Source organism: the organism of the source record quoted next, unplaced genomic scaffold (assembly GCF_019419815.1).
Source record: "Pyrus x bretschneideri cultivar Hongxiangsu unplaced genomic scaffold, Pyrus_bretschneideri_v1 Contig1, whole genome shotgun sequence".
NCBI classification, from domain to species: domain Eukaryota; kingdom Viridiplantae; phylum Streptophyta; class Magnoliopsida; order Rosales; family Rosaceae; genus Pyrus; species Pyrus x bretschneideri.
Window position 1 is genome coordinate 3,395,594 of NW_025999390.1, and position 16,753 is coordinate 3,412,346.

The following is a 16,753-nucleotide window of genomic DNA, read 5'->3' on the forward strand; positions in this document are numbered from 1 at the left end:
AAACTCAGTCATTGACTTGCGTATCCACCAAAGAAGAGACATTAGAAAATTCATGGAGTTGATGAGAGAATTCGTTGTTTGAAAGGTCTAATGCTTGCAGCAATGGAAGAGAAAACTTAGAAAACGCAATGCCTCCATCGAGTAGGTTGGGACTCAAGTCAACAAACGCCAAATTGACAAGGTTTTCCCAATGAGTGGAACTAATGGAAGTAAGGAACCACTGAACTTGTTCTCTGACATTTGTAAATCGTACAAGTATGTGAGGTTTGCCATCAACTTTGGGAACTCCATCTCTGTCCAATCAGGCACAGATAGCGAGCAGAATCGAAATATAAGAAAGTCCAAATAAATCTCCCATTACTTGACGTTTTCAAGCAAATTCCCTTGTTTATATTTAGTTGTCTTGGTTCTGTTACATGAATCATTTCTAACCTGGGTTTTCATGAATATTGAACCCATCCACTAGATTTTAGTGCGCTCAATAATTCTCCCTTAAATACGAAAGACCCCCAAAAAAGCGAATAGTCCACTATAGACTGAACTCGTTGTGAACCTTTTCGATTTTTAGTAGCAGCTCGTTACGGGCACCTTGGAGATAGGGGTTGGGGAGAGGTTTTCTTGTGGTATTTAATGTGGGCATCGCTCTTTCCTTTGTCCTTTCCCCCGATTTTTGCTCTATCACTGGTGATTACTCCCGATCAAAAGCACCCCTTTTCCTTTCATAGAGATATCCGATCGTCAAAATTCAACTCCGGCGTGTCAGCTTAGTAATCCTCATAAATGCCACTTACTTGATCTCTAGCTTCCCAATTGGTAGTGGCACATTGGAATGTCTATTTCGGACAACATTTTGAGGTTGCCAATAGAGACGGGCAGTACCCCTGAAAAGTTTGTGATACTCAGGTTCAGAATTCGAAGAGAACCCTTTTTGGGAAATTCAGGTAAGGAACCTTGAAGCATTTGATTTACCACCAAGTCAACAGTCTGCAATGTAGAAATCCGGACGATCTCCCCGCGCGCCGGGGGGGGGGGCGGTGGGGCGGGGTGTGGAAATGTTCCACACAACCCACATACACTGAGAGTCAAGGAAGTCAAGTTTGAAAAATTGGCAAAGAAGGCTGGAACTGGGGAATAGAGGTGAGTATAATCGAATCGAATCACGGATATAGAAGTAAGCTTGGCAAGACACCGATCAATGGGGCATGAAAGAGAAGTGCTGTACAAGCCAACGCTCTCAGGTGCGGAAGTGAAGATGAAATCACTTTGCACCAGTCACCACCCTTTTCTGCTGATAGGTTTACATAATCAAAATATAACTCTTGAAGCTCGGTGAGACTTTGAACCAGCATGCTTAAATTGGGTTTCTTAAGTTCTAAGTAATTTTCAGAAAGATCAAGAACTGTCAACTTTATCAAGTGCGAAATCCCAATTGGTATTTGTCCCCCAAAACCATTACGGGATAGGTTTAGATACCTCAAATTTGCAAGCTTCCGATGGCAGATGGAATTTGAGAGCCGTAATATCTGTTATCAGCAAACTTGAGGCTTTGAAGATGTTGAAGATCGAAGAGACTGCTGGAGTCGTGAATCCCTTTGCGCATGATGTATCAATCTGAAATGAGCTAGGCATGTATGTTTAGTAAAAGCAATGTGTTTGTATATCAGTAGGTGAAGAAGTAGTTGGGGAGTTCATCCCTCTGCAGCCTGGTTGGCTGTAACTGCTGTACATATGGTCACGCGTTCTAAGCTACTTTTACTCTCCTAGTCCTAGACAGTAGACATAAAGGCTGGTCCTTCCTCCTGAGCGGTTGGTTGGTCCTGCATGCATGCAAGCCGGATTCAATGATTTAAACCAACCGGCAGCTCCTCGGGAGTCCCGAATGTCAGAGGCGGCGTTGAGGGGAGCAAATTGTGCAATCGCACAGGTTCCTAAATTTGAAGGGCTCCAAAAAAAATTTTGGTATCTTATATTTATATGTAATAATGTTATATATTAAAAAAATACTTTTATTAGCATTTTAAAATCTTATAGTGTACTTGTCACTTAGTACTACGGTTGGTATTTCTCTTCATTGGTAAGTGAGAGGTCTTATGTTTGATTCTCGTCAAAGACGAATTTGAACTACATTATTGCTAGCCCATTGTGAGACTTAGCCCGCGCCACCACTCTCTTAGTGTAGATAATTTCATTTGTTCAAAAAAAAAATATATATATATATATATATATCTTATAGTGCACTTTTATAAGTATAAATTTTGTTTCTTTCTAAATATAAAAATTTGGAATACATAATGAGATATTAAGTGTGCCAATAACAACACCTTAAAAAACGATTTTCTTTTCAATTTTATTATATAATAATGTTATATATTCAAGTGAAACTTTAAAGTTAAAGTTTTTGAAGTTTTATTATTTTTTTCTTTATTTGGTTGCTTAAGTTGAACTGTTTTTTATTATTTAGTGAAGGTCATGTTTGTAATTCTCTTTACTTATTTAATAGCACATGTAAACTTACAATAAGTGAGCCCTAAAGATTGTTTTGATTTAAGTTTTTTTTTTTTTTTTTGTCGAATTAAGTTATTATTTTCTAGTACCAATGTATTGTCCTACTTAAAAAAATAAAATAAAAATCTTAAAAATGGGTCATTTTATACATTTCACACAAAGCTCCCGAAATCTAAAACACAGCTCTTCCGAATGTCCCCTTGGGTCAACAGAGTGCCGTCGACTCCACTATGCTAATGCGGGCGGGCGGAGACCAGTTCCTACGTCGACATATGCTTTAGCATATGGTGGTGGAGTTGACAAAGTATCAGATTTGACGTTATTGCGAATCCATTGCCGTACAAACTCAACTAGTTAATATTTAATGTTTTGGTATCCTTTTTTCCCAGCTTATGGGGCAGCAATGATGCCATTATTCCTGGTTTAGTCGGCAAGTTAGCTGCAACTGCAAGTCCATCTCAACTCAAACATAAAAGAGTAGCTTTGTTGGCGTGTTAGATATCAAACTACGTCGTTTTCTTGATTTGTGAGTCGTGACAAATAGCCAAAGGCAATGAACAAGTTGGAGCTCAATCACGTACGCTTTTTCACGTTTCCAATTCCAATTAATGGGTAATGTGTGGGAAAATTATTAATAAATGTTATTTTCTCGTTTGCACATTTATGTTTAATTCTATTTATTTATTTTTATTTGATTAAAAGATGAAAAATAAACGTAAGAAAAAATGTGAGCAAAACATATTTACTTTTATAATTATGTTTTCCATTACATTAGGGTTACATATTATGCTAATCAAGTACAATGATGTTACTAAACTGTACCAACTTTTGTTTTCCTTCCGAACAAATTATTCAGTCTTAGGCCGTTATCATTTGCACTATATGGTTGGTTCCAAATCATCAAAAGCAGAGGGAACTTTCATGTGGCATGTTTCAATATTTCATAAAAGTGGATACTAGAAAATGAAAATCAAGTGAAGATTATTTTTGGTAAAACAAAAAGCGTTTGTAGCTCGAGTGGTTTTAGAATGTTCAATCTTGTATTCATTTTCCTTTTTTTTTTCTTTTGTTTTTTTGTATTTGATTTAATAAAAAAACTCGGATGGGATTCGAGCAATTTTGTTTTGGTTCCTACACAACTAGATTGAATCAAATCGAAGTTAGTTTGGCTTGACTTGTTTAAAAAGTACAAAAACAAAACCGAATTGTAATTCCTTTCAATTTAATTGTCTGAATTCTGATTACATATTAACGAATGAACTATTATATCAATCGTTCAAACACCAAAATTTAGAAGTTTTTAATATTATTCAAATATCAACATCAGTTTAATTAAAATTAGAAGATCTAAGACCGAATAAAACCGGACTGCGCCCTCCTGTAGCCTCACCTAACCCTTTGACCTACCCTAAACAAACCTTAAACGCTAACTTCCAAATCCGAAATAAAATTTTGGTGACCCGCCGGCATTATAAAAACTCCCACAAGTGTGGCGATTTCCAGTTTCCACCGGCGACGGAATCCCCCACACATTTTGTTTAATTAATTCCAAGATTTATGAGTGTATGACTCCATGTTGACCACGCCACCCTAACTCTGGTTGGTCTCCTCTCGCTCTCTCTCTCTCTACACTCTCTCTTCCAATCGCGATTTCCCATTGGTGAAGCTTTTCGACCGTCGCGGTTTCCGTCGTTTAACTGCCGCCCGCCGCGCAGCTGCATTTCTGCAATGTTGAGAAGAAGCGCGTCCTCCTCCTCGCTCGGCATCCTCGCCGTTGTCGTCCCTGCTCTGCTGCTTCTGAGCTCAGATTTGCTTTTCTCACTCTCGCTCGCTGACCCGCTCGCTGCTGCTGACGACTCGGTCACTGAAGCAGATCTCCTCCTCAACGCCAACGCCACCGAGTCCAATGTCTCGCTCTCTAAGCCCAAAGAAGGAAGCTTTGCGGATATGATCGATAAAGCTCTGGAGAACGAGTTCAAAGAGAGTGATCAGAACGAAGGTTCGTATTAGATCCGATGCCCTTCCTCTTTCTATGCATTTTGGCTCGAATTAGGGTTTTAGGTCGAAACCCGGAACGAAAAGAGAAGAAATTTTAAAGGATCTTCGATTTTGTGTTTGGCTGAGAGGAAAAGATGAAAAATTTGTTAAGAAAAGTTGGTTGTGGTGAAATTTCGTTCTTAAAAATCCATCAGATCATGCTTAAATTGTTAAATGCAGTTGTTATTGTTAGGTAATTCATGTTTTTAGTCTTAAATCAAACTTTTTTTTTTCCCATTGCTTGCTTGTACTTGCAGCTACTGATCCTGGAAGTTTCAACAACAGCGTAGCCGGCGAGCAGGTGAATACCAAGCTAATTTATCCAGCATTTCTACAGAATGAATGTTTCTCAACCGTGGAGAGTCATTACATTAAGATCTGGTTCCGTTTTATTCAAGAAATTTGAAACCTTTACATTGAACCATTTCTTATCATAATTCATGGGTTGCTGGTGCATATATAGTGCAATCTAATGTTTTGATGCAAACTTGATTCGGTCTCAAATCCAATATGCTGTAAGTCTTTCTAATTTCATTATTTACCTATCTTTGTGTGGATCAGGCAGTTTTGGAAACAGTTGCGAGAGTAAAGTCGAAGAAAAATGAGACGAAAGAAGAAAAGTACATGCTTATAATTTAAAATCAGTACAATTTTTCATGGATTCTTTATCACTTGAATCTAGCCATTATGGCTTGTTTCACGCTAACTCTGTTGTAGAATAAACAGGTCGTTTCAACTACATGATGTTTTCAATCTGGATAATGATAATAGAGGTGAAGATACACCAACGCTCATTGATCGCAAGGTAAGATTGCTTCATGGAAAATATAATTGCTGCAGGTATTTATCTTCATGAAGTGTAACTCTGTTTAATATTTTTAGGACAATGTCTTCATTATATCAAATTTTAAATCAAAATATCCAGTGCTGCAACTAGACTTGAGGTAAACTTACTGGCTCATTACAGTTTCGTAAAGTTCAATGGTCTTCACTTAACAGAAATGCTAATTTTAAATCATGTACTTGTTGCATTGTAGATTAATATCAGATTTGGTGGTCGTTATTGTATCTGCAACCTGTGGTGGCATTGCCTTTGCTTGCGCTGGACAACCGGTCTGATACATACATTCACGCATACATACACATCTGCATATATTTCCAAACTTCATAGAGAAAATATAATGCTATGATCTTACTTAATGTTCATATTCTGTTTCCTTGATACTAAAACTTGACAGGTTATTAGTGGATATTTGCTAGCTGGATCTGTTATTGGACCTGGAGGTTTCAACTTCGTCAGTGAAATGGTTCAAGTATGTTTACTTTACCCTACAATTTTATTATCCAAGAAGAACTTTTTCATTTAATCTTGTAGTGTACAATAAAAAGTTTTCGGTAAGGCATCTTAAGTATGCCTCTGTAGTGAAATAATAAAAGAAACAATACTTTTCTTAGAGATAGGATTTGTTCTATTTGATTGTTAATATATTCTTCTGATGGAAAGATATTTGTATCTCACATCCGTCTTCGCTCTGGTTTATGGGTGCAGGTTGAAACTGTGGCTCAGTTTGGGGTAATCTTTCTTCTTTTTGCTCTGGGTCTGGAGTTCTCCACAGCAAAGGTAGACTCTCTCCCTCCCTCCCTCCCTCCTCTCTCTCTCTCTCTCTCTCTCTCTCTCTCTCTCTCTCTCTGCAGTTTTGATATGCTTATAGCTGACTATAATCAAATTCACCCTTGCATTATTGTAGCTTCGAGTTGTTCGAGCAGTTGCTGTTCCAGGAGGGCTGCTACAAATTTTCCTATTTATGTGTCTGTGTGGTATTACCGCCTCAGTATGTCTACTAATTTTCTACCGACTTCCTTAAAAATTTGTGCTTGCTTATATCTATCTTACATGTGAAAACATCTCCACCTTAATTTCTGGCTATTGAAATATCCATTCAAAACTAGAACATAGAGTTGTGATACATTCGTGTATTCTTTCTATGTTGATTCCTTAAGTAATTTGTAATAGTTTACTATATCTGGTATATGCAAGTGTGCACTTCCAATAAATTTTCTCAACATTAGTTTTTTAAGCTAAATGTTCTGTTAATGTACTGTTATAGATGTTTCTCATTCTCAATGCTGCAGTTCTGATTGGATGCTGTTTGCAGTTATGTGGTGGTAAAGTTTCTGAGGGGATATTTGTTGGCGTGTTCCTTTCTATGTCTTCAACAGCAGTGGTAAATTACCATAAACCTACCTCATGCATGCCCACGTTCGCATAGCTTTGCAGGCTCTTTCACTCTTATATATCCATTTTCTTGGATGCATAGTATTCACAGGTCAATTTTTTTTATTCTGGCCCTAGGTGTTGAAATTTTTGATGGAAAAGAACTCCACTAATGCCCTTCATGGCCAAGTCACCATTGGCACCCTTATTCTGCAGGTTTGTTGGTTTTATATACGCATTCCTTTGATGTACTTTCAGTTTCCGTTTTGAATTTTTAATTTCTGCATTTTAGGACTGATTTATCAATCTTCTAAAATATGTGTGGAGAGGATTTTGCTTTGCAGGATTGTGCTGTGGGTTTGCTGTTTGCTTTGCTTCCAGTGCTGGGTGGGACTTCGGGTATTCTTCAAGGAGTGATATCTATGGCTAAGCTGTGAGTTTTCGTTTTTCTTTTAATTGTGCTTGTTCCCTTCCCTTGTGGAACAATCTTGAAAAAAACATATTATATTCACTTGATATTTGCTGTCACCCGTTATGATTTCTATATAAAATCCGTTGGACCACTTTTTTTAGTTTATCAATCTTATAAAAAAATGTGAACTGGCTGGTAGCTCTGTTATCAAATATTGATTTTATAACTAATGAAGATGAAGTTCTGAAGATATTTACAATCTTTCTCGTTCTTTTCTATAAAATTACTTAATTAGTGACAAATCTATATGCTGGTTATATGTTTATAACATCTTATTTTTCTTTAAACAGGATGGTGACTTTGCTTACATTTTTGGCTGTTCTTTCTATTTCATCTCGTACTTGTGTTCCTTGGTTACTTAAATTGATGATAAGTTTATCTTCACAGGTACCATTTTCTTTTCTTTGTCCTAGAAAATTGCTAATTATCTGTAAGCTACATTTTTCTTTAATTTTAAATGTCATCTTTGCAGACCAATGAACTGTACCAATTGGCATCAGTCGCTTTCTGCTTGCTTGTTGCCTGGGTATGTCTCCTTCTTGATTTATTTGTCTGGAATCCTTGTTCTATCTTGCCGAGCTTCTCATTTCTCTTGTTCTGCTTGCTACAGAATCATATTCATCCATGTTTCTTTCATTTATACTTATTGGTTGTTTTCCATTTTTACAAGTTACTTTTCTAATGCATTAGGAGCAATACATCTGGTGTTTTACTTAATTTTTAGCAAGCCGGATTGACTGATGACCTAAGAATAATTTTCGGCTACAAATTTTTGCTCCTTCAACTTCCGTAAATTGGTCAATATGTCCTGGTCCTACTATGTACGCATAGACCCTCAGCATCTGGTTAATAGGGTCCTTGTGCATCTTATGAGTCTATTGAAATGATGTAAGATAGTTGAATGCTTTAGTTTCGTGACATGCATGTCAGATTCTAGTCATGCCACTGTAGTTTAATTGCTTTTACAATTTCAGTGTAGTGATAAGCTGGGACTAAGTCTGGAACTGGGTTCCTTCGCTGCCGGAGTGATGATATCAACAACTGATCTTGCACAACATACTCTAGAACAAGTAAGGCTACATACTCTATACTGTATGATTAGTAACGGTACTTGAATTGCTCAACTGATCTTCCTTGTTTATCCTTGTTCCATCTGCTGGAAAATGAAATTCCTTCACCCCCATTCCAATTTGATTTTCTGATTTTTGAGATGCATTATACATACAAGTTTTCTGGCATAAAATAGTACAACTGGCAGTATCATGGTCATTATACAGTTACTTTTGTGGTCCATATGTGGACAATAAATTGTTGCTCATAATGTTGAAGTTTCTTGATAGTAAGATAGCAGCACTGAAGTTTGTTGCTTGTTGCAGATTGAACCCATCCGCAACCTTTTTGCTGCTCTTTTTCTTGCCAGCATCGGGATGCTAATCCATGTTCAATTTCTCTGGAACCATGTAGATATATTACTAGCATCTGTTATATTAGTTATCATCATAAAAACAATTATTATCACCATGGTTGTCAAGGGATTTGGTTACAACAACAAAACATCATTTCTTGTAAGTTTGATATGAAAGTCACATTTTCATATTGCTTCTTTCTAGTAATTTAGTTGTTCACATTTATTGAATTCTTGTATTTGTAATTGTATAGGTTGGAATTTCTCTGGCACAGATAGGCGAATTTGCTTTTGTTCTTCTAAGTCGTGCCTCTAATCTCCATCTAGTCGAGGTTAGTGCTAGTATTGAAGTAGCTTATGATGATACTTAAGGCCCACGGTACATCACTGGCTGTGTTCTCTGGATCTTTAACCTCAATCTTGTTAGAAAAATAGTGTGATAATAATGAGCTAGTTTGCTGAAACTTCAACCATTTTCAGGGGAAATTATATCTGCTGCTTCTTGGAACCACAGCTCTTAGTCTGGTATGAAAATTCTCTCTGTTCAGTGTTATAATGTGATTTTTTTAGTCCGTTCTTGTTACTTACTTATGTACTTATGTACCTGGCTCTTTTTTGGCCCTAATGCATGTGGTTTTGTTGATGAAAAAAGAGTTAGATCACCCGATTCTCTGAAGCAGAGAAAAAAAATCAGTCATGAATATGAAGTTTAGCAATGGCATCTCGTATAATAGTGTTTTCCGACACATTTTCTGAAATCTTTTGCAGGTGACCACTCCTTTTCTATTCAAGCTAATTCCTGGTTTAGTGCATCTTGGTGTGCTTTTAAGATGGTTCCCTCCCGATGGTGCTGTTGAGGTATTGACTTAAACTCAATTGTAGAAATGGTTCCATACAACTTGATCGAAATCAACTATTCCACACTTGCGTTACATCTTTATCTTGACGTCTCTTACGTATGTTTACCGACTTCAGATTGGTTTCAAAGGAGATAACCTTCGCTCAGATAGTGGCAAACAACGTGTCATTTTGATGGTCCGAGAATCGCATGATTCGTGATCTCTGTATAAAGGAAAAACTGTAAAGGCAGTCTCCGGTTTACCCACAATGTTTTTACTCCAGCCGCATTTGGGGAGTGCTTCCAGTGGAGTTGATAAGGAGGAGGTAACTATTTTCTTTACTTCTCATACAAACCTACTTGGAGTAATTTCCGTTTCACATTACCGGCCTAAGTCAACAGTTCAAATCGAGCCGAAGTAATGGAAAGAACAGAAAAGAGAAGAGACTATCTAACTGCTGAAAGAAATAACACAATGATGCTTTACCTTTATAATATTCATTCTTTCGCACTGTTAATTCGTTTGGAGTTGTAACATAATTTTGTCTTGTAATTTTGGATACATCAAGTAATCTGTATATCTTACCTCCTTCCTTTCTCTAAGCCTAATTGTAAACATTCACACTAAATTAAATGGGTTTTCGTTCCTTCTGGAATTTCAATTATCCTAGTCGTCTACTTGTGACCTTGAAATGAGTACTGGTACATCACCGTCGATAAATTACTTTGGCCAGTGGGATTTTTGTATCGTCAATATTTGTATACAAGCATGTGTTTATCGCTCTGATCATCTTTTGATGCCACTCAAGTCCATGCTACTCTGTCCTATATTAATATTTCCGTCTCCTTCATAGGGTAAGTCGTGAGATCAGCTGAGACTACTAGCTCGAAGAAAACCAATAAAATTCTTGAATTGTCCAATTAATAATGACAGTTTTATGTGAAATGCAAACGCATTGGTATTTTTTTTTTTTTTTTTGGTGTTTTTGTGTTTTTGTGAAGTGTCCAAATTAATAATGACAGTTTTTTTTTTTCGACAAAAAAAAGAAAAAAGAAAAAAGAAAAAAACACATGGTTCACATTTTGTTTCATTAGACCATCTTCAATCCTTGGGCTAAAAGTCAAATTGTTTAGCCCGAAAAATTTAGCTTTTAGCTCAGAAACATCTTTTCTGCTTAACACTTTTGGCCTAAAATTTTAGCCGGAAGTTATTAAATAATGAACTTAGGTTAATTTTTTTCTTAAATTAACTTTTTTTTTAAAAAAAAAAATATGTAGATTATCGTAACTTAATTTTTTGAACATTTTAATCTAAAAATATTTAAATTCCGATAAATATTGAAAAATCACTAAATCTTTCCACAAAGCAAGCCTTCAACTTTCACCAATCTTTCAACTTTCACCAAACTTTTAACTATCACCAATCGTTCAACTTGCACCAATCGTTCAACTTGCACCATCTTTGCTAATAGAAACTCATGCCAAGCATAAAGCAACATCTTCCTCACAGGTCCAATTACGACCTCTAATATGCTCTCTTGCCATGTTGAACAATTTGGAAATGAAAGAAATGGTAGAAAGATAAATTAGAAGAATTGTATGAGAAATTTGAGTTTTGTATGAATGTTTGAACAAATACATAGGTATTTATAAAGTTTTTTGGTGAATTTTGAGTTAAATAAATTTTTTTTATTATTTTAGCCGTTAGATTTAAATTTGGGCCATTAGATCTTTTTTTTTTTACCGTTAGATTTGATTATATTCGAACTCAGCCGTTGGATTCAATGTATTTTAAAATAACATTTAAAAAAAATTGAATCTGGACCGTTGGATCAACCAACGATCGAATAATGCCAACCGTCAAATAAACAAAAGAGTCGTTGGGCTCATAATTGCTGCCAACAACGGCTCTGACAGTGGGTCCCACCCTGTTGGGCACTAAAGGCTAACGCCCACGTGGGGCAAGTGGCGCGAGTGATCGGGCCGAGATTGGGCTGGGTTTGGGCACGTCCACACATTTCTGGGCTAATTCTTGGGGAGACTTTGGCCTTGCTTTGGTGTTTGGCTTTTAGCCCAATGATTTGGATTGGTTTTTTTTTTTTTTTTTTTGCGGGCCGGGGGGGGGGGGTGGGGTGGGTATTTGGCTTTTAACCTGTCACATCTCAGTCTCGACTCCGTCATAGTATGATATTGTCCGCTATGGGCCAGGATATTTGGCTTTTAACCTGTCAGATCCCAGTCTCGACTCCGCCACAGTATGATATTATCCACTTTGGGCCTCGGCCACACCCTTGCGGTTTTGTTTCTAGGAACTCACACAAGAACTTTCTAGTGGGTCACCCATCCTAGGAATGCTCTCACCCGAACTCGCTTAACTTCGGAGTTCCGACGGAACCCGAAGCCAGTGAGTTCCCAAAAGGCCTTGTGCTATATGGAGGTGGGCATGTACATATAAGACACATCACCTCCTCTCCGTTGGTCAATGTGGGATGTTACAATCCACCCCCATAGAGGCTCGACGTCCTCGTTGGCACAATCGCACCACACGGCAAAGTGGCTCTGATACCATTCTGACAACATCCCAGACCGGCTTCGCCACAGCACGATATTGTCCGCTTTGGGTCCCGAGGCCTTTTGGGAGCTCACTGGCTTCAGAGATCATCGAAACTCTGAAGTTAAGTGAGTTCGAGCGAGAGCATTCCCAATATGGGTGACCTACTGGGAAGTTCTCGTATGAGTTCCCAGAAACAAAACCGTGAGGGCATGGCCCAAAGCAGACAATATCATGCTACGACGGAGCCAGTCTGGGATGTGATAGAATGGTATCAGAGCCACTCTGTCGTTCAATCGAGTGTGCTAACGAGGACGTCAGGCCTCTAAGGGGGTGGATTGTAACATCCCACATCAACTAACGGAGAGGGGATGATGTGCCTTATATGTATATGCCCACCTACATATAGCACGAGGCCTTTTGGGAACTCACTGGCTTTGGATTCCATCAGAACTCCGAAGTTAAGCGAGTTTGGGTGAGAGCAATCCCAGGATGGGTGACCCACTGGAAAGTTACTCGTGAGTTCCCAGAAACAAAACCGTGAGGGAATGGTGAGCCCAAAATTGACAATATCGTGCTACGGCGGAGTTGAGTCTGGGATGTGACATAACCCAGGGTTGGAGAGAGTCTTAAGGTAAAATCCCAATTATATTAAGGGGTTTGTAGTCAAACTAAGATTTTAAAGGATTTTAAAAGTGATAGATTTGATAGGATTTAAGAGGATTAGAGATTTCTACAAAATTCATATGGATTTTTAAAGAATTTGAATGGATTGTGGTGGATTGTGGTGGAAGGATTTGAAATCCTAGGGGGTGAGGTTGGATTCTTTTTAGTCTTGGTTATATATACTTTTGGCTCTCAAATCCCACAAAATCCACAACTTATTGAAATCCTCCAAAATCTTAATTTTTTTAATACACTTAGATTTGGATAAATTTTAAAATTATTTAAAATCTTTTAATTGACTACACCTAGATTTGAAAGGATTCTAAAATCCTTTAATTGACTACACCTAGATTTGAATGGATTCTAAAATCCTTTAAAATCTTTTAATTGACTACACTAGGATTTTAAAGTTTTTTAAAATCCTCTCAAATTCAAGTTTGACTACACCTCTCTAAATAATAATAATAATAATAATAAATGGTGATGAAACCCATTTGGCTGTTGTCTGTGATAGAGCGAACAGACCTAAATAATTACGCGGGTACGATTGTTTGGGAAGAATATTTGGCATCACTTTTTTATACATGTTTTTGTGAAGTTTACTTTGTAATGTTTCAACAATTTGAATCGTTTATTTTTCAAGTTTTTCTTAAAAAGCGTTAGATTGATGGTTTCTTAGTAGAACCATATTCGTTCATTTTCTTCACTACATATGAATGTCTTGATGTTTTGGATTTATCTAATTTTTTACAAGTATAATCTATGAGTGATATTTTAAAAATTGACAGTTTGAATCATCAAAATACATTATGAAGCGGCTTTCACATTACAGCTTTTGGAGCAAATGCACCATAAGTACTGATCTTGTAGTACATGAACAAAATTTGCTAGCCATTACAACGTCTCCTGAAAAATTGACTATAAACAATGAAAGCACCCATATTCTGATGGATAAAACGACGCGAAAACCCAGGTTTTGAAGAGATGAAATCGGATTTGAGGCAGAGAGAGACGGAAAGAAAGAAGCAGAAAAGAGGATAGTAACTGAAACCCTCCAGCGACTTCGTTCTTTAAAAATAATTTTATGACAAAATTACCCTTGGATACTTTTATGCATTCTTTTTCACTGCTTCGAATTTTTTTTGGCCGAGGGGCATTTGCGTCCAGTTCTTTTTGTCAAAGCCGGTGACACCAAAACCAGCCCTGGCTTTATATATAAAAGATATTGCTCTTTTCCTTTCCTGAAAGAAGAAATTGTTGCATTCTCGTTAATCACGGTGTGATATGTGTGCAAAACTTGCTTATAAAAAACATAAACCAGATATTCGTATGGATATTTCTGGATCATAATCACGATCAAGGCTAGGACAAGCAACTGAGATATTTCTTTAGAAGTAGCGCTTGGACGACAAGTTTCTGCTAGCTACATGGCCATACATGCATTAATAAAATTATCCATTAGGTTTCTCAAAAGGCATACAATTTACAAACTAGTTTCTAGAAAAGGAGCTCAATGCATGGTGTAGTAGTGTGTTTCCAACTTCCTAGCTAGCTAGGGCATCGGAGATGCAAAGCTTAAGTTCTAAATCAGGAGGAGAAGCTGCCGCTGCTGCAGATGGAAGAGCTGCTGCTGCAGGTGCAGGCAGCACTGCGGCTGAAGTTGATGAAGAACAGAAGTAGGCTCGAATTTCGACATTAAACGCATAAGAGGGTTTGAAGGACACCGATATGGAATATTAGAGCTGCTGGAAGCTTCAATAGATTTAGATAAAACGTTCAGATTAATCAGCCCCACCTGCAGCCAGAAGAATCTATATTACATATATATGAACCAAAATTGAAAACATAATATTACGCGGAGCAGCTTCTTGGGATCCCGCTCAGCTGTAGCAAATACGAGATTGGTATAGGACCATGTATTCACCGTACATATAAAAGTTCTTATACATTAATTTCATCGTTTCTCATTTTTCTTTTTTTTCTTTTTTCTCTAAAATACAAGAGTCCTATACAGTAAGTGCATGGTCCACACAAAAGCTCTTTCAACCCATCATAAATACATGCATAAACTTTGATCATTTTGTATTGGAGACAGACTTTAAGCAACTTAAACTAACATATAAAACAAGATAAAAAAAACCCGAATATCTGGAAAATGAAAATTATTATCCAAAGTCGGCATAGATTTCAGCATACAGTCATATATGCAGAGCTGTATGTTATCTGTTTCCTTTCTTCTTTTCTCTCCACTTTGCGTGAAGCCAAGACCCCCCGATAAGCATGATTGCATGGCCACCATAGAAGTTGAGTAGTTGTTGCACCATACAATACCAATAAAATCAATCATAAAAATTCTCGCTTAGTGCTGCTTAGGTCCCGGCACACAACCAAGAACCCCAGGTAAGCATGACTGCATGGCCACCATACAAGTTGATTAGTTGTTGCACCATTGAATATAGAAATACAGCACCCATTAAATATCGAAATTTTATGTGCAAATTGTCCATTGTGTATTGAATGACGGAGTTTATATCTATAATATACCGAAAATTAATACGTCAAATTTACCAAATATTAAACAGTTTTGTTTAGAGAAGAACGGAATATCATCCATCCATCCATCTATCAATTTATTATAAAAGAAAATGACAAAACATGATCTGCTATGTTTTGGAATAAAATCCAAGAACCCCACGACTGCATCATAACACATGTTCAAACCAAAAAGCATATAAAGTGTTCTATCCCGGCCTGCAACCAACAACAACACACTATAAATTCATTCGTATTCATTACCAGACAAGTCTTAATTTCTTTATTAAACTGTTTGAACAAACACTAAAATGACAAACAACTTCATGTACGGCTAAATATTCATCTTTAAAGATTCTATGACGAATCTTCTCATCGTTGAAAATTATATACGATTCATACTAAACAAACTTTAAAACAGATAAACTACTTTGAAAGGAGTTTACAACTCGATTGGTTATGTTGATTTCGATTCGATTTCCATTATCCCTTGTCAAAAAAGATATTACAAAGACATTTACCTCATATATTTTTTTTTTTGGTCGCAAAAATTCGATAACTTTGATAAAGCTGAATTTAGATCTCACTCGGGAGTTTGTTAGGGTTGTCACATGATCCACGAATCTCCAGCTTCCCTGTTCAACGATTGCGACTACACCCAGTCTTTTTGTCCTTTTTCTTGTTTTACCATATCTACCCCTAACTTTTTCAAAAATTTACATGCATGCCCCTCCCAAAATTGTCACCAACTGCCTCTAAGTACTAATCCAATTTTGATGATCTCATGGGCTAACTAATTTTCGTTTGAGTTTCAATCAAGACAATTAACATACATGCATCAATCCAAAAGAAGAAGGAAGACATGGACATGCATGAGTTGTTTGAAATTAAGTAATAATCTTGTTCCTAATCATGATTTTTTTTTTGAACCAACAATATAATCTACACTAAAGGGGGTGGAGAAGTGCGTTAAGCCTCATAATTGGCTATCAATAATGTAGTTCAAATTTACCTTTGGCGAAAATCAAACTTAAAACCTCTTACTTACAAGTAAAGAGGAATACCACTACATCGTCATACTACGTGGTTGTTTCAAATCATGAGTTGACAAATCAAATAAACTCTTCCACGATACTTATTTAATTTTAATTATTGGGTTTTGGCTTTCAAAGTTAGGCAAATTGGTAGAGATCTAGCTTGTTTCTATATGCTCTAAAGTAGGCTTAATATTGTAGTTTAGATTTAGGTTTAATTTATGAATGATGAATTCAAAATTTTAATCAACAAAAAGAATAGGATATTAGCTTTAAACTTTTTTGCTACAGTAGTACGTTTTAGTATTATTTATCTTCAATTTTAAGTGGAATTTTTTTTGTTCGACTTGTTAATGAAAACTATCGAAATCTACAATCCTCATCCATTGAACCCGGAACACACTATAAACTGAAAAGAAAGACTCTGATTAGGCAACTTACCACCCAAGCAATGCCCCAAATTCCTCACTGCTATAATATAAAATAGAAACTTTCGTG

At 36.8% G+C, this 16,753-nt stretch overlaps 1 protein-coding gene across 2 annotated transcripts; it reads left to right on the forward strand.

Annotated features, from left to right (window-relative positions):
• The first annotated feature begins 3,924 nt into the window (after positions 1–3,924).
• LOC103951984 (K(+) efflux antiporter 6-like) lies at positions 3,925–10,137 on the forward strand. 2 transcript variants are annotated; one of them, XM_009363498.3, is made up of 20 exons: positions 3,925–4,504; positions 4,800–4,843; positions 5,104–5,162; positions 5,260–5,347; positions 5,425–5,486; positions 5,580–5,655; positions 5,781–5,855; positions 6,092–6,163; positions 6,291–6,374; positions 6,699–6,767; positions 6,896–6,973; positions 7,102–7,190; positions 7,520–7,616; positions 7,702–7,755; positions 8,204–8,299; positions 8,606–8,794; positions 8,889–8,966; positions 9,115–9,159; positions 9,403–9,492; positions 9,610–10,137. In XM_009363498.3, exons 1-20 carry the CDS (start codon positions 4,234–4,236, stop codon positions 9,691–9,693), a joined length of 1,800 nt encoding a protein of 599 aa, XP_009361773.1. In that variant the 5' UTR covers positions 3,925–4,233; the 3' UTR covers positions 9,694–10,137. The 2 variants fall into 2 exon arrangements, with proteins under 2 accessions (XP_009361773.1, XP_009361781.1); XM_009363506.3 differs by having other exon boundaries at positions 5,269–5,347.
• The last annotated feature ends 6,616 nt before the right edge of the window (positions 10,138–16,753 follow it).

Coding starts and splice junctions, on each gene's coding strand:
- LOC103951984 (XM_009363498.3), top strand. CDS start 4,234: ATGTTGAGAAGAAGCGCGTCCTCCTCCTCGCTCGGCATCCTCGCCGTT. Junction 5,487..5,579: donor GTGCTGCAACTAGACTTGAG/GTAAACTTACTG, acceptor GTTGCATTGTAG/ATTAATATCAGATTTGGTGG. Junction 6,768..6,895: donor CTATGTCTTCAACAGCAGTG/GTAAATTACCAT, acceptor TTCTGGCCCTAG/GTGTTGAAATTTTTGATGGA.